At 28.5% G+C, this 24,133-nt stretch overlaps 1 protein-coding gene across 1 annotated transcript; it reads right to left on the bottom strand.

The window, feature by feature from the left end:
• Positions 1–13,034: 13,034 nt before the first annotated feature.
• On the bottom strand, positions 13,035–23,916 carry LOC109808549 (cyclic nucleotide-gated ion channel 4). The gene is made up of 8 exons (XM_020371587.3): positions 23,110–23,916; positions 19,655–19,870; positions 16,888–17,204; positions 15,844–15,952; positions 15,390–15,626; positions 15,092–15,178; positions 14,678–14,982; positions 13,035–13,393 (listed from the first exon to the last, which is right to left on the bottom strand). The coding sequence occupies exons 1-8, from the start codon at positions 23,680–23,682 to the stop codon at positions 13,183–13,185; spliced, it is 2,055 nt and encodes a 684-aa protein (XP_020227176.1). The 5' UTR covers positions 23,683–23,916; the 3' UTR covers positions 13,035–13,182.
• Between the last annotated feature and the right edge of the window lie 217 nt (positions 23,917–24,133).

Below are 24,133 nucleotides of genomic sequence, written 5' to 3'. Positions count from 1 at the left end.
TGAGACTAAATTGAAGCTTTAAAATATTATAAGGGACCAAATTAGATATTTAACCTATTATCTACTAACAACGTAATTTAAATGTGAATACAAAATATAACATTTTTAAGAATTAAAATTATCTACCGACTATATTACATTTAAATTAATAAAAGATTAAATATTGTCATAAATAATAAATATTTACTATACTAATTATAAAATTTTTTAAGAGACAAAGTTATCTACTAACCATACTACATTTAAGATAATAAAACATTAAATATTATTATAAATAATAATAAATATTTACTGTACTTAGTATTAAATTTACTATTTATTGTTTTAAATATTTTTAAAAAAATTATTAACATATTAAAATAATATTTATGTCTCGTAATAATTTATATATTTTTAATTTTAAATAAAAATTAATTAAATTATTAAAATATATTTCTTTTCTACTGTTTTCGCTATCGTGAAAACCACAGTACTAATTTTTACTGGTCCACTGTGAACCACTTGATATACAGGTTCACACTAGCCAGTGCCTTTATTTCATTGTTTGTTATAAGGCCTTCTAACATGAAGTATTTGAGGCCATGGGTCATCCATGAGGCACCAAAAATACTGGCAATAGCAAGTTTTTTAACTTGTTTAAAATTGCAAAATAGTCCTGATATTATATGCGAAAGCACTATGGAGGTGAGGTGGCAACGAAGGCACGGTGGCAGCGGAGGTGTCGTCTCCTTCTATGGCGGTGGCTGCGGAGGCATGACCTTCTTTGTGTGGTAGTAGCGGAGGCACGATCTCCTTTGCATGGTGGCAGTGCGGAGGTGCAACCTCCTTCAAGCAATGGCAGCGAAAACGCGACTTCATTCGCGCAATGGCAGCAAATGTGCGGCCTCCTTCGCGCGATGGCAGCGGAAGCGTGACTTAGTTCGTGCAATGGCAGCAGAGGCGCGACCTCCTTCGCGTGGTGGTAGAGCGGAGGCGTGAGTGCCTTCAAGCGGTGGTAGCAGAAGTGTGACTTTGTTCGAGCGGAGGCGCGACCTCCTTCTTCGCGAGGTGGCAGCGGAGGCGTGGGCTTCTCCTCCTCGGCGCCATCTATGCCGCTACCTCCCCCTCCCCGTCGTTCGCGATGTTCAACTTTCCCAGGGCCTCTCATTCGCCTTCTCCACCGTTAACTACATCCGCTACAACCAAAACCTCGCCCTCAACGGTTTCACCGTCGCACTCGCTATCATCGTTTTTCTCGTCCTCACCACTTAGCGGCGGCCAAAAACAGTAACCCTAAACAGGAACTAATCTGTAAAATACACAAATTTTCTTTTCCAAGTTACCGGTAAGAAATCTGAATACTTAATTATTAAATCTAACGATTAAAAATAACGCTTCATCCATGTACCACATTTTATACTATTTCGTATTAGAATTTTTCGTTTGTTATCTTTATTATTCACTGAAAATTAGCAAATTCTTACCACTTTGAGTTTAACTTTGGTCTTTCAATTTTGGAACCAACATTGATATCATATTATTTATTTATTTATTTATGATAATTTAAAAATTCTCAAATAATAATTATATTTAATTATTATTTATATTTAAGATAAATGCATGGTGAATAATGAGATTATCCCGGTTCAAGTTTTATGATAAAAAAAATTCTGATAAAGATTAATTATTAATAAAATTAATTATAATTAAAAAAAGTTTAAATATAATTTTAGTCCCTTAAATTTAAGGTAAATTTATTTTTGATCCCTCAAATTTGAAATTAATATTATTAGTATTCTTTTTAGTGAAAATACACGTTAAACTCAATTGATATTGCATAACCGTCTTAATTAGTTATTTTCAAATATTTTATTAGTAATCCAAGGGACTAAAATAAGATTTTTAAAAATTATAAAGACTAAAAACAACGATTTTAAATTTGAAAGACAAAAATATATTTATTTTAAATTTGAGAATTTAAAAACATATTTAAATGAGACCATTTCCGAATACATTTATCTTTATTAAGTAGATCTCAAACATGTCACTCATTGTTGATTACAAGCACACACACATTCATGTTTTCTCATATTACAATGCGCCATATCACATGATGGAGGGCAGTAACTCCAACACTGACTGTTTACTTGACAATGTCGTCGTCTTGAGATTATTTTGCTTTGGACACACATGCAACCACCATTATAACAAATTGCTTTTCCTTCGCAACTAGGCAATATCAAATTGCAATATTCATCATTTTCATGACATTTTCTAAGTGTTGTCATTCTTGGTATTCCAGTTAAACCATGCCCTGCAAAATATATATATATATATATATATATATATATATATATATATATATATATATATATATATATAATTCAACAATATTAGTATTTTCCTAGAAATACATATAGTTTCATATAATTAATCAAGCACGAAGATGTTGAAGAAAAATACCATTGCAAGCCATTAAAGTAAAAAGGACTAGTGCTAGAGCTATCTTCACCGTAGTCATCTCTGTGCTTTGTTTTTGTATGGTTCTTGATAGATTTAGACTTAAATGTTTGCTGTCTCTATGGATTCAGTCCATACCTTCTTATATACATTAATAGTCAGCTTAAATAAGTTTTTAGTTATAGTAAGAAAATTTCTTTGTTATGCATTTTTATAGAATTTGTAAGTATTTTTTTAAAAAAAAAAAAAATGAGCAAGTAGTTTTGATTTTTGTAAAATATTTTTCTTTGAATTTTATTTTTCTAAAATTTAAAGTTAATAATATTTTTTTGTCCGTAAAGATCATTTTATGGTAGATAAGTAATATTTATTTTGAAAATTTATTAAAAATATTTAAAAGTTTCACACACGGACATAGTGTCACAAAAAAATTAAGCGGGTACAACTTAAAATAATCACTTTGACATTCTAACATACACATTTTTACAAATTTTACGATGGAATTTTATAAGCAACTCACACCTTTATAATTTTTTATTTATACCTCTTTTTTTGACAACTTAAATAATTAATGTAATTATTATAATTAAATACTAATTTAATTAAACATAATAAATACTATTTTAACATATAAAAATTAATAAAATTTATACAAATAATTTAATGCGTATAAGAAATATTAAATATTAAAAGTAAAGAAATTATATAACCATAAAAAATATATAATGATGATAGGTGACTAATTTTTAATTTGTGGGTGATGAATTGTTACTTATTTAATTCATAAATAACATTACTCATTTAAGAATTATTACTTATTTTTAAGCAATTTTATGTATTATGTCATTACACTCTAATGGAAATTACTAATATGAACCTTTTTTTATTAGTAAGATACATCACAAAACACTCTCCATTAGAGATGATCTAAGTAATATCTATTTTATTTTGTATTTTTCTCCTTTACCTACTATTTTAATATGTACTTTGTTTGTATTTTTCCTTTTATTTTTGTCTTTGTAGTATCAAATTTTTTGTATTATCTGTAGATGCTGGATTGATGGTAAACAATGACTTAAAAGAATGTTCATTCTCATGCTCTCATATTTTCTCCTCCGTAAAAAGTATACCATAAAAGACTATTTTACTCTTAGAATTCAATATATTTCCCAATTTTACTATATGTAAATTGGATTATTAATATGTATTTAATTTTCTCAGCTATTGTCTTGTTCTTATTCTACATTGTATTTTTCGTCGAGAAGATTGAAGGTACATTGATTCTTTTCATTCTCATTATATATTCATGTAACACCCAACTTTTATTTTATTATTTTATTATTATTATTATATTATTAAAGGTATTTTCATAAATTTATTAAAGTTATAGGGGTAATTTGGTAACTTGGAACGGGCCGTTCCAAGCATTAAAAATGTATTGTTTTTGTTGTTGCAGAACGGCCTTGGAACGGGCCGTTCTGGTATGGAGAACGGGCCGTTTCGGAGGGAGAACGGGCCGTTCTGCTGAGATTGAGAACGGGCCGTTCTGGTTTCAGAACAGGCCGTTCTGCTTTTTGGGAACGGGCTGTTCCGATTTTGGAACGGGCCGTTCCAGCTGAAAAATTTGCCCATGTTTAAAGGATCCGGAACGGGCCGTTCCGAAATCAGTACGGGCCGTTCCGGGTGCGTCAGATTGCCTATAAATAGGAGGCAGGGGGTGAAAATTTTATACTGAAGTGGGAAGTGAAATCTTAGAGAGAGAAAGAGGAAGAGAGAGAGAGAGAGAGAAAGAGAAAGAAAGAGAGAGAGAAAGGAGGAGGGAATCAAGAGGAGGAGGCTTTGCCCAAGTTTCAACTCCGCTATTATCCAGGTAAGGGGGGAGTGAGAACCTCGCTCAGGGGTGTGGGGATAATTGTTGGATAGTTTATTTGTCGGATTGGCCCCTAATCCCTTGCCGTTGTGCTGTCTTATTTTCTGTTTGCTCTACTTTATTCCTTGTTGGAAATAATAAATGATTGTAATCTCAATCCCTTGTCGTTGTTCTGTTTGATTTTCTATTTACTTTACTTTGTTCTTTGTTGAAGGTGTCGTTGTTCTGTTTGATTTTCTATTTACTCTACTTTGTTTTTGTTGAAGGTGCCGTTGTTCTGTCCGATTTTCTATTTATTATACTTTGTTCTTTGTTGAAAGTAATAAATGAGTATGAAATTAATGTTAATAATAAATGAGTTTTAATATGAATAAGAATGCTCTCTGTGAATACCTATGCGGACCTTATGAGGAGTATTGATGACATGACTATGTGAAATATGGACAAATGACATGAGACCTAAGAATGGACTATTGAGACAAACTATGATTATGATACTATGACAAATAATGACATGATGTACTAAATGAAATTATGTAATAAGTTAAATGTTGAGTCAATGAGATTATAAATGTATGACATGCATCATATGCATATATTACTCCAGGTGTGCCGCTGAGGCCGCATACTCACGACTAACAAGGTGTACCTTATGGTCACCCACGATGTAACATGCTAATAAGGTGTACCTTATGGTCACCCATGACTAACAAGGTGTACCTTATGGTCACCCACGATGTAACATGCTAATAAGGTGTACCTTATGGTCACCCACGACTAACAAGGTGTACCTCAGGGTCACCCACGATGTAACATGCTAACAAGGTGTACCTTAGGGTCACCAGTGATGATATGTGAAACTTCTTTATGGCGCCACATGCATGCATTTATGAGTCGAGTCCATGACATCATAGCATGATAAATGAATATATATGTGATATTGATTATTTATGTATGTTATTTACATGTGACTTATATTTGTTGTGTGTATGTGGGCTATTTAACCTTTATTTCTGCACCTGAAACTGAGTGAGATGTTTCTCACTCCTTTGTTGTTCTTGTATATGTTTAAATTATGATGCAGGTGATCAACATCATGAGGATGTTGGTGATGAGACTTAAAGGCTTCAGTTGGGCATGCTCTGATAGGATGTGACATCGGGGCATAGTTAGCTTAGTTTAATATGTTATTATTTTAATAACTTTAGTTTCTCTTCTTTTGTAATTTCTAACGAAGAGACAACGTAGATAAAGTTTATAATTCAAGGAAAATGTAAAGAATTGTAATTTGAACGTTCTTGATAAAAGACCAGAATGAATATCTTTGTTATATTTTATTACATGATTTGGAAAATATAAATTAATTCCTAACCAGGAGGCACTGCCACCTTTACTGGAGTTAATTTATATTTCTTGTATTATTATATATATATATATATATATATATATATATATATATATATATATGATTTCTTGTTGTCACTAAATTGTATTGAAAATCTTAACTTCTTTTCTTTTGTAATTTTTACATTGGAGTTAATGATTTATGAGTTATGAATGTGAATCTTCTGCCTTGTGATATTTGAGACATTTGTCAACTATGAAAAATTTTATTTACTCAAAAAGAAAGAAATTTTTTTTAATTATTGCATTTGTTGTACATTAATGTTGGGGTAGAAGGGTGTCACAATTCATACATATTATAAGATTTAATAACTCTATTTACATAAGAAGAACAATTAAAAATTTTTAGAAACATTATACTTTCATTGTGAAATTGAGTTTTAGGCATTTTATTTTAATATTGCAAGAGATTGCTAATGAAGAATAACAAATTAATAGAAATTATATAAAAAAGATACAAAAATAACTTTATTATTATTATTATTATTATTATTATTATTATTATTATTATTATCATTATTATAATAATAATAATAATTATTTTTTGTGATTCAATGTGTTGAAGATAAATTAAAATTATTTGTTAATGCATAATAGTTAATTTTGCAGGAAAAATAAAGGAAAGATAATTTATTATTATTGAATCGGATATGTTGATGTATTTCATAAAAAATATCTTTTACTATAAATATTAGACAAGATAATAATGAAATATTTTATTTGTTTATAAAATAATTGTATTTTTCTATTATTTTTTATAAAATAATTGTATTTTTTTAATTAACTATTTTTGAACAAATACTTTCAATTGCCTTAATTTTTTTTTTTTTTTTTTTTATGTTTTCTATTTTTATTCTCATATATATTTTTTGAATTTGTATTTTTCAATTAAATATTTTTGGAAAAAACAAAATAAAGATTGAGTTTTATTATTAATTAAAAACCGAACAATTTTTTTTATATAAAATTATGATTGTAACAATTAATTGCAATCAATTAATTTTTAGCAATAATAATTATAAAAAAGATAATATTGTTACATTTAATATTAAGTAACCAATAATTTTGGTATCAAATAAAAAAATTAATAATTTGAAATTGTAATTAATCAGTAATTATATATTAATTATTACATTAATAAAAAATCAAGAGATTAAATTTGATTAAAAAAATTAGTTATAAAAAATAGTGAATACTATGTAACTTTTATTAATCATAAGCAATGCAAATAAATTTATTGTTAATTTGTGAATATTTTATATTTTATTTTTGTTAATAACTATTTAATTTATAATTTAATAAATAATATATAATTTAAAATATTTAAATTTTTAATCCATTTATATTCTACCAAATTCTTTTTCAAATATTGTTCTTAACTTACTTTTGTTAAAGATATATTATCTTATCTTACTTATATTAATGCATATAATTTCTCCATAAGTTCTTCATGTATAATGTCTTCTTAAATAACTACCATGTGCATAATTTTCTCATAAGTTTTTCATGCATTAATTCTCTCTTAAAATGATTGTATACATTGCATGAATGTAATTAAAATAATTTTATTATAAAAAATTATTTATTTTTTAAAAATATTATGTAATAATTAATTGATGTTTCACTTTTTAATATTGCATTAAGTTATAATTAAATATATTTTTTTATTAAAAATATGAAAATTGATTTTCACATACTTATATTATGAGAATACGGACATTAAATGATATATTAATATTAAGTCTTTAGAAACTTGAAACATAAATTATAATAGATAGCCGCTTCTATTATAATTCAAGAGCATATAAGATAAATTAAAAAATAAAATGTTCTAATATAAAAATATGATAATTACTAAATTATTCTATTATAACGTCTTTATATTTAATGAAGCTTGAACGTATTAAATAATAAACATGAATTTTTGTAATTTTTACCATCAAAATTAATCTTATTAGTGAAAATAATATATTAAATAATATATATTTTTAACATAATTTTATGATTTAATATTTTTTCATCAATTATATTTAAGTTTTAATTTGGATTGCAATTAATAATTAATGTAATATATTAATTTATATTATTATTTTAAAATATAATGATTATGGGAAATATATATGAAATTTTGTTTTTCTTAAATATATGAATCATTTATTTTATATTAATTATTATTTCGATAGTAAATATTTTGTATCAATATCATAATTATCTATATATAATATAAATAAAATAAATATAATTATTTTCAAAATTTAAATATTCTTTCCTACATTGCATTGATTCCTATATTAATAAATGTATTATTTCACTTTTAAAATAACATATATGTGTATATATTTTTGGCTTAATTGCGTTTTTATCCCTCAAGTATTGCAATTGTGCAATTTTGATCCCCAAGATTTTAATTGGGTAATTTTAGTCTCTTAAAGATTGTAATTGTGCAATTTTGATCCTTCAATTTTTAATTGAACAATTTTAGTCCCTCGAATATCATAATTAAGTGATTTTAGTATCTCCCATTAAAAATTTAATAATTTTAATATATATATATATATATATATATATATAATGTTTTAAAATTATACAATTATTTATCTATTCAAGTTAACGTATATTGTAATTTTCGTTATTATATCAAATGATATATATTTATTATTATTAAATAAATAAAAATTTATATATTATTATTTTTATAATATTACTGATAAATTAATATCAATAATATTATTAGTATATTTATAGATAAACTAATAATTTGATAATATAAATTATTATATATTAATACACTTTTACAAAAATATAAGTATATTAATTAGAAATATATATCTTATCTTATTATATTTTTGTAAAAGTGTATTAATATATACTAAGTTATATTTATCAAATTATTAGTTTATCTATAAATATACTAAAAATAGTATTGATATCAATTTATTAGTAATATTAAAATATTAATAATATATAAATTTTATTTATTTAGTAATAATAAATATATATCATTTGATACATTAACAAAAATTATAATATACGTTAATTTAAAGAAGCAAACAATTGTATAATTTTAAAACATTATATATATATATATATATATAAATTAAAAATTTCAAATTATTAAATTTTTAATGAGAAAGACTAAAATCGCATAATTATGATATTTGATGGACTAAAAATGTTCAATTAAAAATCGAAGGACTAAAATCACACAATTACAATCTTTTAAGGACTAAAATTACTCAATTAAAACCTTGGAAACCAAAATTACACAATTGTTATACTTGAGGGATAAAAAATGCAATTAAGCCTATATTTTTTTTTAATTTTTGTCTATTAAATGTTCCTAAACAATTAAATCTTTCATACGCAATACTATTTAATAAATTTCAAAGCATTAAATTTTATAAAACAAAATAATAAGACATTCACCACAAATGTTACACTACATGTATATAACCTTCCATTTAATTTAATTGTTTTGCTTTTCTTATGTAATTATTCCTTTTAAAATTATTATTAGTGTGACACCCTTTACCCCAACATTAATACACAATAAGTGTAAATAATAATTATTTTTTTTTAGTAAATAAAATCTTTCATAGTTGACAACATCTTTCATAGATAAAATAATTGTCTCAAATATCATAAGGTAGAAGATTCACATTCATAACTCATAAATCATAAAAAAGTCAACATGTAAGTATCAAAACTCAAGAAATCATATAAATGAAAATATAGATTAATTCCAGCAAAGGTGGTAGTGCCTCCTAGTTAGGAATTAATTTATAACTTCCAAATCATGTAATAAAAATAATATGACAAAGATGCATATTTTGGTCTTTTATCAAGAACGTTCAAATTACAAAAGAAAAGAAAACTAAGACTTTTAAAACAATAACATCATAAACTAAGCCTAGTTATGCCCGATGTCACATCCTATCAGAGCATACCCAACTGAAGCCTTAAGCCTCATCACCAACATCTTCATAATGATGATCACCTGCAACATAATTTAAACATATACAAGAACAACAAGGGAGTGAGAAACATCTCACTCAGCTTCAGGTGCAGAAATAAAGGTTAGATAGTACACACACACAACAAATATAAGTCACATGTAAACAATACACATACATAATCAATATCACATATACACTCATTTATCATGCAATGATGTCATGGACTCGACTCATAAATGCATGCATGTGGCGCCATACAAAAGTTTCACATTTATCACAGCTTGTTACATCACTGGTGACCCTAAGGTACACCTTGTTAGCATGTTACGTCATGGGTGACCCTAAGGTACACCTTGTTAGCATGTTATGTCATGGGTGACCCTAAGGTACACCTTGTTAGCATGTTACATCACTGGTGACCCTAAGGTACACCTTGTTAGCATGTTACGTCGTGGGTGACCCTAAAGTACACCTAAAATATCTCATTACATCATTGATATGCAGCATAAGCGGCACACCTGGAGTTATATGTGCATATGATGCATGTCATACATTCATTATTTCATTGACTCAACATTTGATTTATTACAGAATTTTATTTAGTACACCATGTCATCATTTTTCATATTCTCATAATAACAGCTTGTCTCAATAGTCCATTCTTATGTCTCATGTCATTTGTGCATATTTCACATAGTCATGTCATAATTATTCCTCATAAGGTCCGCATAGAAATCCACAGAGATCATTCTTATTTATTTTTAAAATTAATAACATATTCATTTATTACTTCCAACAAGGAACAAAGTAAAGCAAACAGAAAATAAAACAGAACATATTAATATTTTGCATGTTCCTAGAAGCATGCAACAAGCAAGGGATTGGGGGCCAATCCGATAATCAGACTATCTAACAATTATTCCCACACCCCCGAGCGAGGTTTCTCACTCCCTGCTTACCTGGATAAGCAGGAGCTGAAACCAGAGCAGAACCTTGCTAATCTCCTCCTCTGGATTCCTTTTTTTTTCTCTCTCTTTCTTTTTTTTTCTCTCTCTCTCTAAGATTTTACCTTTGGTCAGTTATAATTTTTCACAGCCCCTCCCTCCTATTTATAGGCATTCAGGGGTACCCAAAACGGCCCGTTCTGGAGCCATTCGTTATAGGAAAAATTTTACAACTGGAACGACCCGTTCTAAAATCAGAACAGCCCATTTTCAAAAATCAGAATGGCCCGTTCTAAAATCAGAACGACCCGTTCTGAGGTTCATGTTAACACTTATTGACCATAGTTGAAACGACCCGTTTCCAACTGAGGTTTTTAGGCAATTTTAGAATCTTGGAATGGCCCGTTTCACTTTAGAAACGGCTCGTTCTGGAATAACTCAAATGGGTCTTTTTACTAATTTAGAAATGCCTGTTCCACTTTTGGAACGACCCGTTCTGCTACTTCAAAAATAATTTACTTTCATCGTTTGGAACGGCTTGTTCCACTTTTTGGAACAGCCCGTTCTGGCCTAAAAAAAATAGAATTTTATATAAAATTTTTCATAAATAATTTAAATTATTACAAACTTTTACAATATTCTATAAAAACCCCTTTAATTAACTAAGACAACTATAAGAAAATAATCTTCATAAATATAAAAATAAATAATAATTAATATTGTATTAATAGAAAATTCGGGGTGTTATAATTAATATTTATTTTTTTTACTAAAATTACGAAATTAGACATTAAAATCATATTTTCATTATTATAAGATGAGTGTACATATCATTGATATGTATATGTTAGGTGTAAGAAATAATACAAATTGACAAAGTATATTTATAAAATACATATTAAATGAAATACAATTGTCTTACTAAAACATTTAAGACAAACTCCCACTAAAAAACAATCTAAGCCTCTATGGTCTCTTTCGACGAAAAAATTATTAAATAGTTTAGAATTATTATATTTCATGGCCTTAATTAATTTAATATAATATATATTTAAGTTTTCCTAGTTTATATAAAAAATTAATAATATTTATCAAGAACTCCAATTTAGATTTTAGAAATATATTTATGTTTATCGAGTCAAGTCCAATATTTAAGGGTAAGAACTAAATGAGTTTTTTTTTTGTAACATTGATATATATATATATATATATATATATATATATAAAGGAGTTCAAACGACACCAGTGTAACTTTAATTAAGTATTACACTGCTTAATATCTTTATATTAAATGTGAATTTTATAAATTCAACCGTTTGATTGAAAATTCTTTACTCTTAAATCATACATACAAAATTTTATATTAATCTAAGATTATATATATATATATATATATATATATATATATATATATATATATATATATATATATATATTGGATAGGTCATTCAATCACCAGAAATCTTCAGAAACAAGATCCCTTGACACCTTCGATAGCCCATCACTTCGATACCTTCAATAGCCGAATGAATCATATACAGTAGTTGAACCTTTTTGGATCACTTGACTGAGATCCTTAAAGTATCCCTTCAACACCCTTGACAGTCAAAAGGATCATGCAACCCTTTGAGACTTTCGGCAATCAAAAGGATTGGAGATGAATCAACCCTTTTGGAAGCCACAAAGATCGAATGACATGTAAAACCCCTACAGTATGATAACTAATGTGATTAAGGCTTAATCATTGGTACGAAATTAACTATCGAATTATTACCTAATTGGTATCCCTGACTTATGGTCCATTGAGAGTTGGGTTCATTATGATATGTATAAATAGTTTGTATCTCGAGATAAAGTTATTATTCATGATTCATATTTGTTACACTAAGTAAGTAACTTAGCCTCAAACTGCCTTTTATAGGTGCATCTCCCTTGACATGGATAAGCAATCGGCTCAAAAAGTGAAGAGAAGTAAAAACATAACAAGGAATAAAGAGAAGTATATTATTATAGGTACAATATATTTTTGGTAACATATTTAAATGAGCTTAATATATGTTTGATCAACAGAAATTATATTTCATAAATGTATATCAACCTTTAATTATTAATTTTATAACATGGTATAAATTATGTTCATAGAAAGAAAAAAAAAGGTTTAATATCCTTTATGATAATGTGATCCATTTATTTAAATTAAGAATGATAAATATTTCCACTTGACTTTAGCACTTTTTAATGGATAATTTGTTGCTTTGTAAAATAGTTGGCTAGTGATCGAGAGGAATTTCATGTTCCAAACATATACAGTTGTACGCGTGGTTTCGTGAGATCAAATGAGAATACTCTAAAAATATGTGTTCAAGGGATTGATATGCAAATTATGTACAACTGGTTTATTTTTAAGTACTCTAAACGCAATTAATTAAATTTCTGCACAATCAATTTTATAATCTTACTACTTATCCAAATAATAATGAACAAAATCATAAAACATGCACAAATATTTCTTTAATTTTCTACCATTAAGATCAATCAAACAATAAAAGCCCACGCCCACCCGATCTTCTCAAAAGTCAAAATCATCTTGATTAGGCTTTGGTGAGGTCAACAACGCTGTGTAGAGTCTTAACCTATCCTCTCCCAAGGAAGAGGACCGCGACAAGGGCCTCCTAGGCCTTATGAAGGACAAGGAAGTCAAAGTCAACCTGTGCTTGTACCTCCTCCATGCCAATTGAATGGCCACAGCAGCCCAAGTTCTCCACCCCGGAGAATAATACCTATTGGGATAAAATTAGTCACATCCTTAGAATAAAAAGATAAATAAAAGTTTAACAAATATATAAGAAAAAATCCATTTACTCTAAGAGTAAGTTTATCTAAACTTATTTCATTTAATAACTCATCTTCTATAATAAATTTCAACGATCCAATTATTGAATTTAATGTTTTTTATATACAGATTAAATATGCAATTTTTTTTTTTAAATTTTGAAGATTATTTGTTATTTCATTTTATTAATTCAAATTGACGGATAATTATAAAAACATATTATCTGTCAATTTGAACTAATAAAATGAAGTATCAAATGATTTTCAAATTTTTTAAAATTTTACAAATTTGATCTATTCATTAAGAAATTTAATTAAATTCAATGGTTGAATCGTTAAAATTTGAAATAGAGGATGAATTATTGAACGGAGTGAGTCTAGGTAGACTTACTCCTAAAGGAAACAGATCCCTCCTCAATATATATACACACACTTATATACTTTATTAATTTGAGATTGTTTAGATTATGATCAAAAACAAAATTACAAGAGTTTAAGTTTAAACTGAATAATATGATACTAATGTGAAGACGTGTACAAATATACTAATAATAAGATGAGGATCTACTTATTGCAAGAGTAAGTAATTGTATATTTATTATATTATAACTTATATTTTATATCAAATTTCACTACAAGAAATATTATATATAGTGACATACAAAAAGTGTCACTATAAATGAAACATATGTACTTATAAATCTATTTAATACATATTTATACATAATTTTAGTGTTGATTTTAAATAAAATTTAATAACATATATTGTGTGTCATCACTATAAATTATATCTACACTTTTTAAAAATGTACCAACATGCATGTACTGTATATATAGTATAGGTAAAAATAATTTTTAGTAATAAGCATTATATATGTTAAATTAAATTTTTTTAATATATAGATTAAATTTATAAATTTTTAAAATATTTAAAAACTTTTTAAAAATTTATTTTATTAATTCAAATTAACGGATAATCATCAAAATATTATACGTTAATATGAATTGTACAAGAAAGAATCATATGTTTTATAATTTTTTTTAAAAATTATAAACTTAATCTATATATTAAAAATTTTTAATTTAAAAATTAGATCGTTAAAATTTAATATAAAATATGAATTATTAAGTCAATGAGTCTCCTAATACTTAGAGGGCTAAGTAGATCCTCAAATATCAAACCAAAATAAAAATATATCTCAGCAAACAAAACTCAATAACACTTTCAATACCTTGCACTTCTCTTGACCTTTTCCTTCACGAACGTGTACCTGAAATGTTGTGTCACATATTTCACGTCCTCGGCTTCAAGGCCAAATGCCTCTGTGGTTTCCAACGTGATGAGTGTGGATGAAGACGGTGGAAGACGCTCTATGAATGGTCTTCTTAGACACCATGAGAGGAGTTCGTCCCCACTGAAGTTTCCTGGACCTAACATGCAGCAACTCTTCACACCGTCCCTTAGGACTTGACTGCTTTGAAGGTGACCCCTTACTACAAACAGCATTCTCTGAACTGGGTCTCCTTCTCTTGCTATCTACGTAAATCATGTTTGTAATCATTGTCTTATGTTTAATAAAGGTGATTTCAATGCTTTGTGCAAAATGTGATGTTACTATATATAGAAAATTGTTAGAAGTATGTACCGTTTCTCCCTTTGTGAATATCAGAGACTTCACACGATCACATATGTTCTCTAGAACCAGTTCATCCATGTGTTGGAATAGTGGCACCTGAACAAAATATGAGGGCATTACTCGTTTAAAAAAAAAATAATAAAAATGGTTTTCTAAAAATTAAACAAAAAGTTATTATTTATTTTTAAAGTTAAACTAAATATGAGGTCATTTGGTTTGGTCCGATTGAATAAATTTGGTCGACATTAATCATATTATATAGTAATCCATGTGATTTTTCTCAATAATTCTGAAGCAAATTTCTTACCTGTCTCACCAAGTCTAAACAAAGATGGTACTTAATGTCTCTTCTCAATCCTTCAGGGAGATTTCTGGTCATCTCGCATTCATCAACTCCACGCATTGCAGCCCAACGCTGCCTCTCATAGTTACGCACTCGCTGCCGAAACCCTTGCGGCAAACGCCGTTTCCTCATCCACCATTCAATGTTCCTCATCTTCAATTGCATTGCTTGCTTCTTTGAGGTCGTTGCATGCAAAAATACCTACCCCCAAAATGTGAAAACAATTTCTTAACAAATATATATTTTAAGTCTATTTAGATCCATGCAAATTCAAAAAGAATTTTATGAGAGTCATATATGTTGATTAAATATTATTTTAGTAAATATAGGTCGACTTTTATGTTACATAATAGACCTTATAACCACCGAACTCAAAGGTGTTTCATATTATTTGACGTGTCTAGTTGTGTTTAATTACCTTGATGTTTCCAATCAACATAGTGACGAGAAGAAGGCCACTGGTCAGCACAATGATGTTGAAAACTACTTCTAGCCATTCAGTTGTACTCTCTAGGTTCCCGAAAGTGCTTATCACATCAGAAACAGATAGTTTTAGAGTAGGAATGAAGCAAAGGATAAACATCAAAGTGGAAATAATAGTTGTTAATGTTAGGTAAAATATTCATGCTGTCGAAATGCATCATATGTACATGCACAACATGCCTAGCTTGCATGTTATTTTTGTCCAGGAATTGAATGATTGGATACTAGTAATTAATTTGCTACGTACATCCTTCCGTATGTCGTTTCTTTCTTTCTTGCTCCCTCTTTTTCACATTAATTTGTTGATCATAGCATAAATATGTTTAAAGACAACATATCTCTCAAAGAGAGAGAAAACATTTCAAAAGACGAAAGGGATATATTAGTTACACACGTATAAGATACAAGAAACTTATAGAACAATTTAAAGAAATAAAAAAAATATCCATAAAGTATTAAAAATCCTACATCAAAAATATAATATATTAGTGTAGAAAAATCTATAAGTCAGTTTTTTAAGTTTGATGTCTGTTATAATCATGCTTTTAAGAATATTTTTTTTAAGTGTATAAGTTTAAATTAGGGAAAAAAACACAATCTCATGCAAATACTAATTAGATTAGATTGTATTACATATGAAAATTTCACATTTAATTTAGTTGAGAGTCCGTTATTATTATTAGCATACTCTATGCTTATACAGATCATATGTCTTTAAATTAATAGTTACGACAAAAATTTAGCTAAATATGTCCATCAAAGACTTAAGTATTAATCTTATACAGGGATACATATTACTTTTAATCAGTGGACTAGATCCAAAGTACATTACATAATTTTGCCGTCAAGCCTATGGAAATATGAAGTGTGATCATCACTATGCAAAGAAATGACCCACAAAATGGTGGTATAAACCCGACAAATAAAACCATGAAAAGAATAGAAAAGTTTAAATAAAGGGAAGAGAAAATGAGTTTACCTAAGAGTCATTAGGCCCCAGAAGATAGGGAAAAGTATCTTCTCCAATCGATTATCATTAGTGACAAGCTGAACCGTCCATTTATAAGCTCCATAGTTGTAGTTGTCAGGACCATTTAAGCACGTGAGCCTCACGTTCCTGTTCTCTGCCCAAGCCAATCTTGCTTTATCCCTAACTAACAAACTATTGCTTCCATAGTATATAGGTGTTTGACAAGACAGAATCTTCATGCCACAACCACTTGTTTTCCCACACTCTTCTTTCAGACACTGCCCTGCCCTTTGGATCCCCAGCAAGTACCAACATGCACCTGCTGCCTGTACATTTGTGCATGATTAAACAACACTTTTCCCTCACTAATTGCACCCATGTTAACATTCACTCCAAAACTGGGTGGACTGGGATAGGTAGAAAAGAGAAATATAAAGAAAATAGATATGAAAACAAGATGGAAGAGAATATGAGATAATGTTTATATTTTGTTTCTCAAAGTAAAATTACAGCTATGTTAAAGTTTATAGATTAACATTTAACCATATCATTTATCGGAAATAATCTTATTCGAGTCCATAAATATTTAATATAATTACACTTCTAATTAATTTTGAGATAATTAATTAAGCTAAAATAGTTTCTTGTCGGTTGTTGATCTGTGTACTCGATAGTTTAGAGTTCATTTATTTGTGTTTTCATTTTCTATTTATACTTTCAATTACAAAATTATCACTTTGTTTTCAATTTATTTTCTATTTTAAAATATGTGTAAATGAAACAGAAAAACAAAAAAAAAATCATGGTTTTATATACAAATATTTGAAAGTAAGAAACAAATAAAAATAAGGTAATGATTTTATAATTATAAAATAAAAATACAAGTAAACAGATCCTTAATGATCGACAACAATATGGTTTTGAACTATAAAATAATACCAACTTATTTAGTATTGCCCTAGTGAACCCAAATCCAAGGCCTCATTTCATTTCCAAAACCTTTAAATTAAATGACTTATTAGTACTTGTTTGTTTCAGTTTATATTTAAATTAATAAATGATATTTTTTTGTCAATTGTTTGAAAGAAAAAAAAAATTGTTAGATTGCGTTTTCAATTCCCAAATATGAAACATAAGCTTAAACTAAATAAACAAGTTGTTAATTTGTTGAAATCTGAGTGTTCATGAATGGGGTATTAGAATTCATTTGATTATAATTAAAAAAAACAAACAAACAAACAAACTTTCTAGCAAGTCATCATTTAAGAAACACGTACAATTGTAAATATAGATACTTGATTTTAAATTTAGAATATCACTATTAAAAATCAGTGAATTAGTAATCAAATTTAGCGACGATTTTTTTTTTTTGGATAATTTTGAGATCACCAAATTTTAGAGACAGATATTTTGTTTTGAAAGGAGGATGAGACAGATTTTTTAAAATACAAATAAATTATGTTGTTACTATTTTTTTTTTTCATTTTTCTAGTAGTGTTTAGAAAGACTTGTAAAAATTTATCTTGTTTGCTTTGTTATAATTAAGTTGTAATTGTTAAACGTCACTAGAGAATTACTTTTGATACTTTTCTTGAAACGAAAAAAGTAAGATTGTCTTCGTGGTGACATTTTAAACACGTATATAGTTAAATATGGTTTGTTTCACTACTCATTTCATGGCCACGAAATAAGACATGAGAATAAAACAAGACTGTAAATTTCTCCAACACCACAAGCATTACGATATGTACTTCTTTGTCTCATACCACTTTTTTGGTTTTTTTCTACGTCAAAACGACTCTCTTGTGACTTAATTAGATAAGCTTTACCCTCATTATTCTTTTTGTCATCTTTGGTCTCTTGAAAATTAAAATTAATGTGTAACTCATATCAGACAAATTAACTTTAATATTAAGTGATTAAAATAATTCCTTTCTTAAAAGTTCGCTTAAAACAAAAAGTGAGATTAGCTTTGTGACAATATTTTAACATATACGTGGATCAAAAGTCAAAAGTATTAGTCTCATGATTAGGAAATCAAAAAGGAGAAAAACCTAGGTACTTTCCACTACCGCGTGGAACACGATCGACCTACTATGATTTTTTAGTATATTTTGATTTGTGTCTTATTCGTAAATCTTGTGGATCCTATTGTTATGGAACTTTTTTAACAGCCACCTTTTGCAAAGCAACTAATTAAGAATTATTGTAACCCTCTATCTGGTTTCTCATCATGTTTTGCACTTATTCTTGTTCTAGACATGGTTAAATGTGAGTAACACTCTCCTAATTAAAGAAGATTCAAATATTAATCCGTCATAATTTTACCAATAAAGACTAGTCTACTCTTTCCACCATACTCAACTTTTATTGATATCATTGTAGCCTTTAACGTACATTCTATTATATGTCAGCCCATTACATGTGAACGTTCACGTGCACTTTGTAGATAAGTTTTTTAGCTATGGTTTCCCTTTATCAAAGGAAAACATAATCCAACAGTATTAAATTATATATTATATTTGACCATTAGTTATATACTATCTTCTTTTTTACATCAATAAACCTCCTTTTGATTCAATTATCCCTTTATTCTTCTTTTTTCTCCATAATCATAGCTTTATTGATATTAATCCAAAATTTTGGACAGTTTAATGATATTAAAAAGTGTAAGGGAAGAAGATTATATGTTGATCATGTTGATTTTAGAAGGCAAGTTCAAAATGCATGAAGTCAATTAAAAACTAAGAGTGAAAAGCAAGGTGTGATCACTTACATGGGAAGCAACAAAATATGCGATCATGTTAAGGGCGATTCCCCACCATACTGTTCCAAAAATGTAGCCAGAGAGGTTTTGCGTCCGTCGAAGATGGCACACAGAATGAAAAATTTTGGGAAGGTATTGGAAGAGAAATATAATTAAGAACACTGTCATCACCAACATAACTGAACCTTTCTCCAACAAGGAGGGGATTGCCACCCAAAGCACAATCTGAAAACCATATAAATTTTTAAATTCCTCATTCAATATAATCAAATCCAAATTAAGCTAGGTTTTATATATCCATAAATAATATATAAATTTAATGATAATACATCGATCATTTCCTTTTAAAACAAAATATTATGGTCATGACAACTTGAATGGTACACAATCCCTCAAACTAAAGAATATTCTCCAAATTGAATAATTGCCGATCAACCATTGGGTCGATGGTGTGACGCCTCGAGCAGTACAGTCCTCAATTTTCTAACCACCGTTTTAAAGGTTTCGATCGAGTCTATCACTACTTGAATCATTTCAATTCTTTTTTGGTTGTTTCTCATTTAATGCCATAGTCCATAGATATATATATATATATATATTTTAATTATTTTTATGTTTAGCAATACTTTTCCCTGGCCCTCCTCCTTTTTTCTCCTCATGTATAGGTAAGTTCTTAAAAAAATTAAGATCAAACATTGAATAATGAACAAAAGCCAAATGACATATATATGTACCATGTTATCAGAGTTGCAATACTTATGACCACCAATGAATTGCTCCGAACAAAACATGCAATCTTGTACAGATTTTTAGGGGACCACGCTATGCATATACATGCCATATGAAATTCTGATCAGACAAGAATCAAATTGGCTGCATCTAAAACTGTGGCTCCCATCATGGTTTGATGTAACAGACTGCAACATGTTTTGCTGTTCCTTGTTTTCTTTTTCAATGTAATTTCAAACAACAAGCAACGCATGTTATGCAGATCAGAACATATCATATAAGTGCCGTGTGTTAGCTTCTAATAATAATGACAAAATCCTCTCTTCAAATTTTCCTTTGCTACAGTGCAAACAACTAAAATGGAAAATGAAAACACATTCACAATTCAAAAGTTTGACACAAAAATAAAAACATCGACTTTTTTTTCTGGGGTAGCTTCTTCAGGAACACGTGACTTAGGCTCATGTAGTGTTCCTTGTTAGCTAGGTAGGTATCAAGGCTATTGTATTTTATTTTTATGTTTAGTTAGGATGCTATCAATATCATACTATTTAAATATAAGTTTAAAAACGTTTTTCAGAAAATACTCTTTATTTTTTATAAACACATTCTCAAAAGACTTCTAATTTCATCTAAACAGACTCATATAATTCAAAGTTTGTGAGTCATGGAAATCATGATAAGGACTCCTCAACTTTCCAAAGTAAAAATAAGCATATATAAATGAATGATTATGTAACAAAATATATGTTTTAAAAAAAATGAGGGAAAAGTTAAAAAATCAGATATATACATATTTATCAGGAAAGGGATTAAGAGGTGGAAGAGTGCAGTTCAAGATCTCTGAAGGATAGTAATATTTTGGAAGTACTCTCGGTTAGTCTTTATTTGAAACTGTAATATTTTCGATCCTTATAAGATGCATATTGAATTTAATTAATTACCTCTAAAAAGGACTTACATGCAGTTTATTTCAGCTTATGAAAATAATTGCGTAAAAAACACCTCAAACCATCTTCACCATATGCATATAAATGCCAAATCATCAGAAAAAGTCTAATAGACGCAAACGAGAAACATCACATGCAAAATATTGTTGTTTTATTACCAAAGTTTCCATGCAAAATTATAGTCACATTGTCGCATACACCTGTCGTCTCTTCCTTCAATACCCACTAATATATTAATAACAAACAACGAACTTTCTCTCCTCAAATCAATTTTTTTTTATGAAAAAACAAAAACGCTTTTCGCCAAAATACCACTCATAACATGACAAAACTCATAATTAATGAGATGACATAATCAATTACGATCTTTTAACATCTACTTCACCTTACACCGGATCAGGATCTTCTACGGTTCAAGTTGAACCGCATCGATCTCAACTATTCATATATACTTTAACTTATAAAAAAATTAATTAAAAAATTTGTATGGTGAAATTAAATGCATGAGATATAGTTTCTTTTTCAACTGTTGATGATCCTAATCCTTTTACACTTCGGTCTACATCTTTGGAGAAAGAAAGAAAATATCTTTCCATGTTAAAGATAAGAGAGAGTCACACACACAAATAATCAAATTTTCCATTAATTATAATTCATATTAATCATGATAGATTTTATTTTATAAAACTTATGTTTTTGTCCCTTTAACATAATATGGCAGAAAGTATTCAAATTCCTTTACCTCTTCTATCTACGAGTAAAAAAGTGCAACGAAAATTTTTATAATGCAATCAAAATTGATAATAATAGCATTAATTAAAAGACGTGTTGTATATATACAAAATATATTCTTGTTAAATTTTTTATTTATTTCCACAAATCAAATTTTATCATCCATTTTGAAATAAATAATACATAGACTTATATATTCATTTTCATTTTTGATAAATAAAAAATTAGATTAAAGTAAGACACAACTCTAAGTTTGTTATAAAAAAAAAAAAAAACTAAATTCAATTCCAAATTTTAATTAATAAAAAAAACTTAAAGTCATTTAATTATACACATATCTTTTTACTCAATACACGTTTATATACTGCAAAATTGTTCACTTTTATATTAAATGTCGTAAAACTCATAAAGTTGATAATGCAAAAAAATTTGTATATTAATATTTGTATTTTCATTTTTTTTACTTTTAATTACAAGAACGTCCCATTATTTTTAATTTGTATATATTTTCAAATAATTTTACAAGAAACGTAAAAAAAAAAAAAAAAAATCCATCTATTTCCTATAGTAATTCTTGATAATAGATTGAAAATAATGTAACAATCGTATAATTTAAAACAAAAGAAACACGTACTTATTTTTCTAATAACATCATTATTCTCTTTTATTTTCCTGTCCTATTTATGATTCTCAATTTTTTCTACAATTTTATTATCCAAAAAAAAAATAATTTCTTCACCACTCAAACATACATCTCCCTCGTTCTAAATTTCTTTCAATCATCGCATCACTTTAACATTAATGGTACCAACTTCCTTTTCTTGTACGTATTTCTCGGTGTTTAATTAACACCCCATAGAATTAATATTCTTATGCAAAATTAATTTCTCTAAAATCAATAAGACTAAAATTTGGTCATAATTAAAATTAATATTTTATCCCAATAATGAAATTCACATTAAATATAAATATATATTATTAAACTAAAACTTCAATTATAATTATGATAAGAAAACATTAATAATAATAATAATAATAATAATAAATTATTACCTGTGGAAGAGGGAGAATAACGAACAAGTCAAAGAAGAATCCGGTCCGCGACTTAAGATAGCCAAGCGCGACGGAGCGCGGCCTGGTGTCTCGGAGGCCGGCGGAGGAGGCACCGGCGGCGCCGAGGCCGAAGGTGCGCTTGGCCATCTTGATTCGGAGGAGCATATTCCAGAGGTGCAGCGCGTCCGTCATGCACCTGAGCGCCGTGACGGTAACGGCGAGCCAGCCGTCGACGAAGAGGCACATGCAGGAGTCGCTAACGGAGAGCGCGTAGAAGAACAGAGGGTCCACGAACAGCCCCGCGGCGCACACTAGCAGGAACACCCTGTTCCATTCCTGGACCCACTTCGACCGAGGGTCCACCACCCTCCCCAGCAACCCTCCCTCCCTCCTCCGCCCCCCTCCTCCGCCACCGCACGCCGCCCCCATCAACCACCCCCCGCCGCCGGAGCCGTTCTCGTTCTCCTCCTCTTCCTCTCCATCCTCCTCCTCCTCCTCCTCATCCGAGGTGGAATCAAGCACGTGGGAGGCACGTGATGAGGAGAAGTCTTCCTCTGTTATGGTAGTAGCCATAGTTGAGAAAAAATGAAAGGGGATTTACAATTTGAATGTTTGGGCGAGGAATGCGTGAGTGGAAGTGAAATTAATAGGTAGAGAGGAGAAGGATTGTATTGGATGAGTAATTGAGTATGAAATATTGTGACAATATGTGAGAAGTGAAGTTGGTCTTATAGTGTAGCCATGCTTGATGCTTGGTTGTTCCTAAGAGACCCACACATTACACCAACATTACGTGCAAATTTAATCATTATGTATTTTGATTATATCGCATTTCAAACATTTCTTCCATCTCTCTCCTTGTCCTATCAAATTTCATACATCATCTCTCTAATAATGCATACTTTCGAATGCAATCGGAATAATACAAATAAAAGATGTATATATGCTTAATTGTTTTTTTCTTCTTCTTATAATATTTAAGTTTTGTAAAATTTAAAATTTTGGTTCTGTTATTAAATGTTAA

This window comes from Cajanus cajan, chromosome 8 (assembly GCF_000230855.2).
Source record: "Cajanus cajan strain Asha chromosome 8, NIPB_CcT2T_4, whole genome shotgun sequence".
In the NCBI taxonomy this organism is placed as follows: domain Eukaryota; kingdom Viridiplantae; phylum Streptophyta; class Magnoliopsida; order Fabales; family Fabaceae; genus Cajanus; species Cajanus cajan.
This window is presented reverse-complemented; position numbering and strand designations above follow the sequence as displayed.